General features: G+C 54.3%; 1 protein-coding gene across 1 annotated transcript; it reads right to left on the bottom strand.

Annotated features, from left to right (window-relative positions):
• Nucleotides 1–219: 219 nt before the first annotated feature.
• LOC111849546 (solute carrier family 12 member 9) lies at nt 220–11,542 on the bottom strand. Its single transcript, XM_023822511.2, has 13 exons — nt 11,326–11,542; nt 10,373–10,507; nt 9,922–10,059; nt 9,539–9,835; nt 9,120–9,227; nt 8,917–9,028; nt 5,669–5,826; nt 5,503–5,585; nt 4,658–4,782; nt 2,273–2,465; nt 1,641–1,815; nt 1,423–1,569; nt 220–1,346 (listed from the first exon to the last, which is right to left on the bottom strand). The coding sequence occupies exons 1-13, from the start codon at nt 11,540–11,542 to the stop codon at nt 493–495; spliced, it is 2,742 nt and encodes a 913-aa protein (XP_023678279.1). The 3' UTR covers nt 220–492.
• Between the last annotated feature and the right edge of the window lie 373 nt (nt 11,543–11,915).

Genomic DNA, 11,915 nt, shown 5'->3' with positions numbered 1-11,915 from the left:
TGCTATAATAGACTTTCTGCACCCTGCTTGGTTAAAGACCAGCTACGATCCAATTCCTCATTCGGGGTGTTTTTTCTCTTTTTAATATGAATCACAAGCACACACAGAAAAGCCCAGTCCTGCACACAGACCTCTGCAGTTTGAAGTCGCCATGGTTCCCCAGATCACGGACCCCGTAACCATAGAAACCACCCAGAAGAGAATTAAGCAAAATTCTCAAAATTTTTTACATTGAATTTAATACTCCAAAAATATTTATAATTGAATAAATAAAAAAAGAATTTATTCTTTTTTTTTTTTTTTGGGTAGGAACAGGAAACAATTTGTGTTAAAATGCATTCCGAGTGTGGAGATAAAAGAGGGGGGAAAAAAATGTGGTCAGTTTACAGTTTAAAAGGATCCCAACGTACCATGTAAAGCAACAACACCAGAAGGCACCAGAACCGTCTCACATTAAGGGTGACACCATTACCGGGTGGGGGGGGGGGGGGGTTAGAGGTCAGTGGTGATTACTGGTGTGATGCCGTGGATGAGCAGTGTGGGGCCCAAGTCACGGGTCAGCAGCTCCAGCTGGTGCAGGTAGGTCGGATAGCGATGGGTGTCGGCCGGGGGGCGGGGCAAGTACAGGAAGCGGACGGCAGGGGGCGGGCCAGGCCGCTGCAACACCAGCTGGTTGACGGCCCGGATGTAGTCGTCCGACAGCCGCGTGGCATTGCTGGGGAAGCTGTTGGCGTAGTCCTCCTCGTCCTCCACGGCCGGACCCGTCATGCCCTGCCGCTGCCAGTGCAGGGCAACCACGTGGTCCCAGGGCACCATGAAGACGTCGGCAGACATGCGCAGCTCCCGCAGCAGCTGTCCCAGCTTCTCCTCGGGGCCCTGTGGGCTCCGCCCCTCCTCCACACACAGGAAGAGGCGGAGCCTGGCCCGCCGCCATGCCCGCGCCATGTTGAGGACGCAGGCCAGCTGCAGCAGGAAGAGGCTGCACGTGTCCACGTAGCTGCTGCTGTCAGGTCGCAGCAGGTTCAGGGGCCACACGTCCACGTAGAGCGCCCCCCGCGGCTGGTTCAGCACATCGGCACGGTCAAAGTGGCCAAAGTACCTCGCCAGAGCTACGTTCTTCAGCATCTTTACAGCGTCCGCGACGATGGACACGTATTCCTGAGGCCCCAGGTCCCGGTCGCCGGTACGCAGCCCGGGAAATTGCAGCCCCGGCGGCTCCTCGGGGTCCTGAGAGGGACCCAGGCCGTCCACAGCGGCGCCCAAGAAAGCCGGCGCGTCCTGAAGCTGGTCTTGCGGCGTGCAGTCGTCATAGAAGCCCAGCACCAAGGTATTGGGCCTCATCCCGCCTGCAGAGGGAGAAGGAGGATATTTAAGAGCGAACATGACGCGAGCTCATGCGGACGAGTCTGCAGCAGCACCGACCCAGGCCAGAGATGAACAGCAGGTGTTGGACTCCGTGTCGGACGGAGTCGGCCAGCGTCAGGTTCACAAAGGCCTTGATGTTCAGCTGGTCGACGAGCGACAGCCAGGAGTCATAGCGGGACTGCAGGGGGTCCGACGGTAGGGACTCTGTGGGGAGATAGGAGAGTGAGACCCAACACCCAGCTGACCACCCCACCCCAACAGGAACAGGCCAGTACCCAGGTCCCCCAGCGTGATGTGGCCCAGCACGTAAAGGCCGCTCTTCTTCATGTCGTTGATGAAGGTGATGAGGCCCACGCTGCCGCGGGGGTTAGCCACCATCAGCAGCACCTGTGGCCTCCAGAACTTCACGTGGTCCTTCCTCACATCCAGCATCAGTAGGTACTTCCGCACCTGTACGGGGGGGCGGGGGTGTCACAGCATCAGTGCAACCCCACCCAAAATAAGACCCCCCCTCCCTCCCAAATGTATCACAACACATCCACATGTCATGGACAGACTATTGTGAAGCTCGTATGGGTCTTACACAAAAATGTTCTGAGGGCAGACGGAAATATTATTGGTTCAAAGAGAACCAGAATGTCGAGGAGGTGGGCCCAAGCGACTAGAGGATGCGGGACTGAGACATCTGATTGGTTGGTCTCGCCTGCTCTAGTTGCTTTAACAGACCTCCTCTATAATCTGATTGGTTCTCTCTCAAACAATCACTCATCCTTCAACCCTCAGAACATTTTTGTATAAATAAAATAAAAAACTACCATGAACTGCAGTGCAAGGTACTATATAAGAAATGAATTAAATCCAATCCAATGGGAGTGGACTGGACAAGCCCCAGAGGCGCAGCCCGCACCTGGTGAAAGATGAGGGCTTGGCTGATGTAGCCCCAGCTGCTGGTGGGTGACAGATAATGGATGACGAGGAGCAGAAGGAGCATGAAAGCGATGCTGGCCGAGGCGTAGATGGCGTTGATGAGGAACATCATGACACCGCAGCCCAGGATGCCCAGAACGCAGGTGTGCCAGGTGAAGTAGCGGAACGTGGGCCTGAAGGGGGCGTAGGGGCGGAGTCAGAGGGCCACCACACCCCAGGGGCTCCGCAGTGTCCGGACCCGCAGCTGGAGAGACTCAAGTGTGGACCCCCTGACCCCCGATGCAGAGAACATGCCAGAAACGATGGATGAGCGGCACGCAGAGCGATGAGCGGCTTACCCGGCCGTGAGTGTGGGGGTCACTGGTCACATGCCGGCCCCTCCCCCAGCTATGAACATTAAGCGCTTTCGCCTTTGTTGTAATTATCATTTAAATGAGTCATCGGCATCGTCGCCAAAACCCAGCTGGGAAAAAAGCACCTACGGGAAAAAAAGCCGGTGGCCCGTACCTCATACGCACAGGACGTGGTGTTTAACACCACAGCCCACCCTCCCACCACCACCCGCCCAAGAGAGGGGCGACAGCAGAACACAGTCAGCAGCGAGACAGGCCGGAAGATGGGTGCACAGACAGCTATAACCGCTCACTCCCAGGCAGGCAGGCGTATGGACGCCTATAACCGCTCACTCTCAGGCAGGCAGGCGTATGGACGCCTATAACCGCTCACTCCCAGGCAGGCAGGCGTATGGACGCCTATAACCGCTCACTCCCAGGCAGGCAGGCATATGGACGCCTATAACTGCTCACTCCCAATACTTTTCCTTTTTAAAATTTCCTGTTCAGTTTAATTTTATTGATGTCTGCTGCCTTCCCCACATGCCTCTCTCCCCGTCTTCTTGGGCCTCACCCCCCATCTTTCTGGGTGTGTAATTATGCTGAAAGCTGGCCCACAGCCACCCCCCCCACCCCCACCCCCATGAGTATCTGATGGCTTCAGTGATAGTGCATTTCTGAAATGGGTCCCCCAATAGCCCAGTCACTGATGTCACTTTGCTGACATTAGCAGGAAATTGTGCCAAAGTCCTTGTTCAGGCAGCCGGAGGACAGCCTTGCCGGGAGCGAGGGGGCCTGGATAAAAACCAGCAGCAGGATGGACACACCAGGCTGAAGCTCCTTAATGAGGACTGATTAACGAGGGCTGGCTGATTACACTATGACCCCACCTTCAGCTGTCAGGTGACAGGACATCAAATCGAATGGGTTCACGTACAGGAAAAGGCCAGGACGCATCACAGACCTACATCCGAGGAAAGCCGGACCAACCAACTGACCGAGCAGAACCGCTTTCCGTCTGCCATCCGAGGCCAACAACAACAACACAGCTGAATTTAGGCAAAAAGCAAAAATGTTTCTGCTAAATTAGTTATGCTAATTACAGCACATTTCTCTAAGGACACACGGCTAAATGGGTTTAATTCTGTTCGCCTCAAAAGACAGGCGACGGCAAAGCCAGTGAGGCTCGCAAACAACAAAGTGTCGGGGGGGGGGGGAACGGGCTGGCGGAGGCCCGCAGGAGCTGGGCGGGGGGGGGGTTCTTATCAGCCCCGAGCCGAGCCTGGAGCGCGGCGCCCAGAGCCGGCCCAGGCTGTTTACTGCAAACACTGCGATGGTCACAAAGGACGGCGGCACAGAAAATCCCCCCGGCAGCTCGGTGGGCTTTATCAGCGGCAGAAACGCACACGCCGGCCCGCCGAGGCTCGGCAATTAGCGCGGAAGAGGAAGAGAGGGGAACATGAAAGCGGCGAGAGGCTCGGCGCTAACGAGCATGTTCCTACACGCGCCGCATAAAGGCCGACATGCTCTGATTAACCCGTGACTGATTGCTGTCCACTGCCCCCCCCCTCCACCCCAGGCCTGTGACAGATTCATGCAGGAAAGCTGGGACAGCAGTGACCCCCCCCCCCCCCTGTGTTTCTTGAGTGAAGCTAGAGGAAGCTGAGGCCTGCAGCTAAAGCCCGGCTATTCAAATCCCGGTCCTTGGGGTCTGAGCCTAGTGGGTTGTGGGATCGAATCCCTCCTCTACTCTCTGCGCGGAGTTTCATAGTAATTGGAATAGCTGCCACCTATATTGCCCATAACTTGTGTTGTACACCCCTGTCTTGTGGCCTGGACTGCCTGGGATAGACCTTAGGCCTTCCCATCGTGACCTTGTCCAGGTTAGAAGGCAGAAGAGGGAGAGTTTCTGACCCTGGGGGAGGTAGGCCTGCCTATAGGGAGGCCTCATCTTCGGGCAGACTGTCCTGGGGGGGCCGTAAGCTGGGCTGCATTCCAGAGGAACTCCCAGGTCACCGGTAGGCGGGTCATACCTGAAGTTCGGAGCAGAGGCCCATTCGAGAGCCAGGCAGGCCAAGTCCACGGCGGCGTAGACCAGCAGAAAGAAGATGGTCACGATGCTGGCGATGGTGTTCAGTTTACCGGAGAAGAGAACCAGCTGCACAGGGAAAAACAAGACATGAAAGATCGGTATGTGCAGGTATGCGGTAATATCCACCCCGGTACTACTATCAGTAGCCAGCGGAGGGAGCCATGGAGCGAAAATGCATGTGAATCTCACACACACACACGTTGAATACTCATGAAGCCAAAAACTCCCTCATCTTCACCTGTGCAAATCGAACGTTATTACAGGGCAAGAGACAATCAGCTTTTCATCTGTTTAATGATTCTTTGTCTGATTCTAATTGTAGCCATCACTATATTGGGCTTCACTGTGCTGTTGTGCACAGCAAAATTCAAGTGGAGCGTGTGTGTGCATGTGTGGGTACACACTGTCCCTAATACATCAGCCCTGGACACCTTCCAAAACCCAAACCACTGAACTCAAGGAAGCTCTATGGTGTCGAATGACATGGCAGGATCCCAGACTGGAGCACAGGGCCTCCAATGAAAGGGGACGTGGTCTGGCCCGGAAACGGCCAGCATTACAGCGAAAATGGTCTGGGACAAAAGAATGGGTGAGGTTGAGAGCTGCAGATGGGAGCCGGGAATGCTGGGATAGCACTGAGAGACCAGTTAGGAAGGTAAGTGCTGAGTATGGCAGCCATTAGCAACGGTGTGACAGCATAGAGCTTAGGACTGGATCAGAACCAGCTGCCCGCCCACAGGGTACGCACCCACGCACCCACCCACCCCGGGCCCAGGTCTGCCCCACCTGCACGAGGAACCAGGATATGAGCACAGACACCCAGGGGTTCCCGCTGCGAGAGGTCTTCTTGGCAGGAGATAGCACACGGCCTGTTCGGGGGGTAAACATATCTCAGTGAGCAGAAGACTGCCTTCATTGGGGGGGGGGGGGGTGTAAGGGGCAGAGACCTCACCAAAGAGCTCATCGCGCGCCAGGGCGTACAGGATGCGAGACGCCCCGATAAGGTTACTCATGGCCGCGGACAGCGTGGACGAGTACACGCCGATGATGACGAACGGGTGCCACAGATTAATGTCCTGCAGGAAGCTGTAATCCTTCTGCAGCAGCAGCCTGGAGAGGAAAGAGGGATTCAGCGGGGAAGGTCAGTGCACGGTCAAGCTGGGGGTGGGGCCAATTCTAATTAATCAATGAGACGACCAATTAGAATGGGAGCCTGCTGTGAACAGGGGTGTGTTCAAGGTGGAACTCCCCAGCAAGGAATTACCTTGATTACCTTATCAAGCGAGCATAAATTAGACAGGAGGGTGGGACCTCAGGACAGGCCCGCAGGGGGCGCCATTTCTCCCTTAAATCCTGTCGAGCCTCAGTTGAGCGCACCCCCCGATTTACAGCTGAAGGGAACGCACCCCAGAGCCGCGAGACTCCGCCCACCGCCCGGCGGCAGCCCCCCCCCCACCAGCGCCTTTGGCGGTAATTAAGACTCCCATCATGAGTCTTTCAGCTTGAACAGTTTTAACACTCATCATCAGAGACCTATTACCATCCGGTCGATACCATCATCTGAACACACAGCACCTCCACCGCAGACGGCAGCTTTCGGGAGTCTCAGCATCGCCCGGGATAATGAAACTGCCATTCAGGCGACGGACGGACAGGGACAGAGACAGCGAGCGGGAGCAGGCAGCCCCGGGTGTGTGTGTGTGCATAATGCACATCACACACGCACTCTGACACGTTCCATCGCTCGCATTAAACCCATAATACGAGTCACTGATTGGATCACAGCTCTGAAATGAGTTGCAGTAAGTAAATAAATAAAAGGCAATAAAGGAGAGATAGATGAAAGGGGCTGTCTAGGGATGTTTAAATGGAAGAAGAAAAGTTTCAAAGTTCAGTGTTTCCACTATAATTATTTTGACCATGGTGAACTATGACCCCTGACAAGCTGGTCACATGACACACACACAAATTATAATGTGTATGTGTGTGGAATATATAATAAAACACACACATATATACACACACACAAACGACGGATGGAGAGCCGCAGTCCAGACTCACAGAATGGTGCCATAAGACTAGCTGGAGCTACCAGTATCCCAGTATCCAGCTTGCCATTTTCCCATCCTCAGAAGGCTTCCACTGCCTCAGCGGAGGACAAAACCGCCCAGTAGCTCTTCAGGTTCAGTTAAAAGCTGGCGAGCGAATGCTGCTGGCGTACCTCAGTACAAGGCGCTGGCTTGGCCAGGATTCCGACCCGCGACGGGGTTCATCTGAACACACGAGCTGGGACACCAATGTGCTGTGCGCTACACAAGCCCACGCTGGACAGGAACCCGCCACGGGAGAGAGTCACGTACTCAACCTAAGAGTCATTAAACGACATCAAAACCGACAAGCCTAGTGGAGATGCCATCGGCCAGACCCAGGTGGGTTTCAGGAGCCATTGGCAGACAGAGATAGGGGAGGAGTTTCAGATTAGCTGGATCAGAACCAATATCCAGAAGCATGACAGCCAGCTGGAGCATCATCTGCTGGGGCCCAGGGGCACCAATCCCACACGCATTAAACCAGAAAAGGCAGGAGATAATTACAAGTTTTACACAACTAACGCATGCGATTCACAATCATCGCCAAGGAATTGTAACGTACACAGACACAAACCACACACACATACTGCTTCTACCACTTGAAGTGGCAAGTTATGAACACCCCGAAGCTAAAATGCAATACATTTACTTACAGAAAGTGAAGAGGATTTAATGAGGACAGCAGCAGGAAATAGGAGGGCCATATTATTCACAAAAATCATAGCATGACCAATATTGGACCAAGAGATCAACATCACCCTCTGGTGGACCGAAGGGCAAACTGCAGCCTTTTTCTTAGAGCACCATGAGCAAGACGCATATAAACACACAGAAAGAGGCATCAGCAGCCTCAGACTGCTTAGACCAGGGGTCTCCAACTCCAGTCCTGGAGAGCCGCAGTCCTGCAGCTTAATTCTCTCCTAGCTGTTCCACCACACCTGATTCAACTCGAGGAATGGGTGGTAATTAGCAGAGAAGTTTGATCAGGGGTGTTAAATGGGGAAAACACAGAAAAGTGCAGGACTGGGGCTCCCCTGGACTGGAGCTGGAGACCCCTGACTTAGACTAAATTTGGTCCTAGAAGAAACTAAGGTTAACCGTCGCCATCTAATGGTCACAACCAGTAACACACATTTCAGTCACAATTCATCTGGGCATTTTCACTGGGCTGCAGTCTCCACAGGTCTTTCGCAGCTGAAGTGCCCCCCCCACCCCACCCCCCCCAAACTCCGTAAGGAGATGACAAAAACGGACGGTGGGAGTGTGTCACAGGCATTGTGCAACACTGCCCCTCCCCGAGGCCATTTATCAGCAGGGGGTGATGATCACTTCCCCTTTTAACATTCGCTCCTGTTCCGACTGGTGTGGATAAGGGAAGCAGGCACTTCCCAGGGAGCGGGACAGGTGGGCCCCCCCCACACCACGAGCGCGTGCAGCAAACCTGAGAGGCTCGGTTGACCAATCGGTGCGATGGGGACGGGGACGTCACAAAGGCAGACCAGCACCTATCAGCAAAATGGGACCAAACCGCCCGGCGAAAATGCAGATGTGAAACAGAAAGAATGGCAGGAAATTCCCCAGGGTGTCCCCAGGGGGGGCAGAAGCAGACAGCCAGTGGGGGCAGCGAAGCTACACTTCCTCTGAGCATGTACGCATGGGCCGCAAACGGTCACCTGAGGAATCTGGCAAGCAGAGACATCATCTGCTAACCCCAGCCTGACCATAACCGTCACTCGGGCTGTCAGACGAGTGATTCAGACGCTGGAGCCAGCCGCCCGCCGGCCCCCCGCCCTAGGTGTACCCAGCAGGACCCAGGACTCATTCCCTAAACACTCATCAAAGCCTTGCTGAAGGGAGGAAATAGGCACACAACAGGAAGACACCCTCACGCACTGTCGACATCACATGACCAAATGTGTCACATGATCACACGCCATATCGGATCCAAGCGACTATGTTGAAGAGAAGCTCAACCTCAAGACCTGCAGCCGGCACAGGGAGGACCAACTCCAACTTGTAGCTCAACACCAGCGGGCAGGCATGTAAAAAAAGTCACACGACTACACTGGGATGGATGCGGCGTGGAGGGGATTATGGGGGAGGGACTGACCGCTCACAGGAGCACGCCACCAGCACACTGAGCAGGGTGTAAGTGATGAAGGTGAAGATGACGGCAGTGATGGTGCCCCTGGGGATGGAGTAGCTAGGACTCTTCAGGTCTCCTGAAACACAAGCGCCCATGGAGAAGGGAGATTGAGGTCACCGGGAGCGCCGAGGGGGAGGGGTTATCGTCACCCCCAGCCCGCCGCTTACCGGACATGTTCGAGCCAGCCATGATGCCTGTGCAGCCGTTGAACATGACTGCAAAGACCGTGGCGAAGGTCATCATGGTCCCGGTGGTGTAGTCCACTGTGTAGGCAGCTGCAGAGACAGAATGCGGCAGGCGATGACCATCCCCGACCGCGGCGACCGCGGCACCCCGGGGCTCCATTTCCAGTCTGATTCACACAAATTTTTCCCTCATGAGGCTGAAATACAGCTATTTCCAGCCGAGAGTTTCAGCTATCTGCACCTGGACTTAATGTGGCATCACATAAGATAAAATAATAAAAGAAAATCCTTCTCAGTACAACACTGCCTTAGGTACTCCATCGTTCTTCTAGAAAATAGGACACTGGAACAGGAAGATCGCAGAACTTTGTGGAAGCCCATCGAGCCATAAATATACGCACCTTTGAGATTTCCCAGCAGTGTGTCCAGCTTGAACCCTGTGAAATTGGCACTGTGCACTCTGGAGTAATTGGACACAGGTAATTGTACCATGTGGGGTCGTACGGCGAAAAAGCTGATGAAGACTGTGGCCAGGACCAGCATGACGATGAGGAAGATGAGGAAGGTGGCCCTGGCGTAGATGTGGGCACCCACTAGGCACACCAGCAGGCACACCAGCAGGATGACCGTGCCGTACAGCAGGGACCACCAGTAACCGACTGGCAGGACATACTGGGTGCTGGAGAGGCCAGACACATCTGTGGGGAGATAGAATCAGGCAGTACACACGCATCCCTCCAGCAACAGAGGCATCTTTCATGCAGCAAAGCAAAGCTTCCCATACCTTCCTGAACACCGAAGGTGGCGAGCACCGCCTCTACCAGCCCCAGCACATAGAGGGCGCTCCCGCACACATTGGCAAAGAAGAACATGATTCCAAGGCTGCCGCCAAACTCTGGTCCCAGGGCTCGACTGATCATGTCTGGTAGGACGGACAGTCAAGGAGGGAAACACTGGATGTATGGGCAAGGGGAGCGAGGAGACTGAGGAAAGGAGTAGTAGTCAAGCTCCAGAGTCCAGAGGCACTGATCCTGAGGAGAGAAGCTGGTGAGACCCAAAGCCCAGAAGCCTGGACACCCTTAAACCAAAACCAAAATCTGTCGAGCAACTATTCAATGAAACTAATATTAACTATAGCCTCATGTGACAGAATACATGTGGATAATGCAATACTACAAACTCAAGGTCAAAGGAATACACTGTTCAGTGACAGTGTCCAGCCCCCCACAGGATACAGTAGGCGCCACCTGCATCCAGAGCCCCATTGGTGGAGATGGCGCACACGGACAGCACGGTCATACTGATGATGAAGTAGGCCACCAACAGCATGGCAAACGTCTGGTACAGGCCACACTGCCCCACCACAAATCCTGCAGACACAAGCACAGAGCCACTGGCCCTCAAAGCACTGCGTAGCAGTGACACCTGACTGACAGATAGACCATCAGGGTCAGCAGGAGGTCACGTATACAGGGATATCTGTGGGAGCATATTAATATTAAAGTGTTATGATTGTTTGCCATGAACAGAATTGGAAAACACCTCCAGGAATGCATACACACCCTTCCAGAAAGAACAAAACCTCTTTATGGCGACCAACAATTTTTTGAAAAATTAAGAATAAAAAACACTAACAAGCTGTTCCTTGCATTCGAAGAGCGCATTCTTGGTAGCGCAGCATGTGTACCGGAAGGAAGGATTAAAACCAATCAGGGATTTCCTCTCACATTTACTCTAGCCGGCGTTTAGAGGACTCAGGGAAGTTTATACATGTTACGTACAAAAACGGCCGGCATTTTCAGCAGATTAAGGACAGAAAGCAGGCAGCTGACACCTCATAGGATCGAGAAACAGAAGCCTTTTAAAAGGACTATGACCCTCATCTGCACGGTAAGTTATTTACCACTGGCGTCCAGGCTGTCATGTGAGACCTTAATATTAACCTCGAGGCTGGATCATAGACTTACGAACGATCGGCCCTCGGTAAGTGTCTCACTTACAGGACCGCCTAGTGCAGTGGCCAAAGCCCGCCATTATTTACAATCATATCTACAAGGCAATACATCACGACAGAGCCAGCGATGCCAGGCTTGACAGAAACTCCCACCAAACACAGCCAGCCTGAGGGGAAGAAGGAACAGTCGCGCAGGGACACCCGAACACCGTCTGGCGGAGATCGGATCCTCACCAATCCGCAGGAAGACAACGACGCTGAACATGGATAACAGCGTGGGGATGACCACGCCGAAGAAGGTGGACAGCTTCTGCGGTCGACTTTTGGACGCCTTCCGCCGGGACGCCGCCGGGGTCCGTTCCACCGCGACCCCGACAGGGCTGGAGCGCTGTTCCGTCTCATTGACGCTGGTGGATAAGCGATAGTGCAGCAGCGGCGTCCGCTCCGTCATGGTGATGATGGGCCGCACCGATCGCCGCGTCGCCCGCGAGCGCCCCGTACACGTCCAGTTGTTGCCGGTTCGCGCTGAGGAAAGCTGAACGATTAAAAGTGAAATAAACAGGAGTCGCCAGCTGCCCAGCGACGAAATGAAGATATTGGCGGCGAAGGCGCAGATCTCAGCCGCCAGTGAGTTTACAGCTCCTCCGCAAATTTCAATCGCGCCCGTTTACCGGAGATTTAGTCGGGATGATCATGTGACCTGTAAACGTGGGCGGTTCCTCGTGCGTTCCGTCACACGGCTCAGCCAATCAGTGACAGATGAGCGTTCGGTGTCACGCCGGTGATACCTGCTTGATGCCCCCCCACCCCCAAATAACTTGCGA

This window comes from Paramormyrops kingsleyae, chromosome 17 (genome assembly GCF_048594095.1).
Source record: "Paramormyrops kingsleyae isolate MSU_618 chromosome 17, PKINGS_0.4, whole genome shotgun sequence".
NCBI lineage: Eukaryota > Metazoa > Chordata > Actinopteri > Osteoglossiformes > Mormyridae > Paramormyrops > Paramormyrops kingsleyae.
Note: the sequence above shows the minus strand (reverse complement) of the source record. Positions and strands in the feature narration are given on the sequence as shown.

Excerpts from the sequence above, each read along its gene's own strand:
- LOC111849546 (XM_023822511.2), bottom strand. The coding sequence starts at position 11,542 with ATGACGGAGCGGACGCCGCTGCTGCACTATCGCTTATCCACCAGCGTC. Across the intron at positions 9,228-9,538 it reads ACTGCTGGGAAATCTCAAAG|CTGCCTACACAGTGGACTAC; the intron begins GTGCGTATATTT and ends CTGTCTCTGCAG. Across the intron at positions 4,783-5,502 it reads TATCCTGGTTCCTCGTGCAG|CTGGTTCTCTTCTCCGGTAA; the intron begins GTGGGGCAGACC and ends TTCCCTGTGCAG.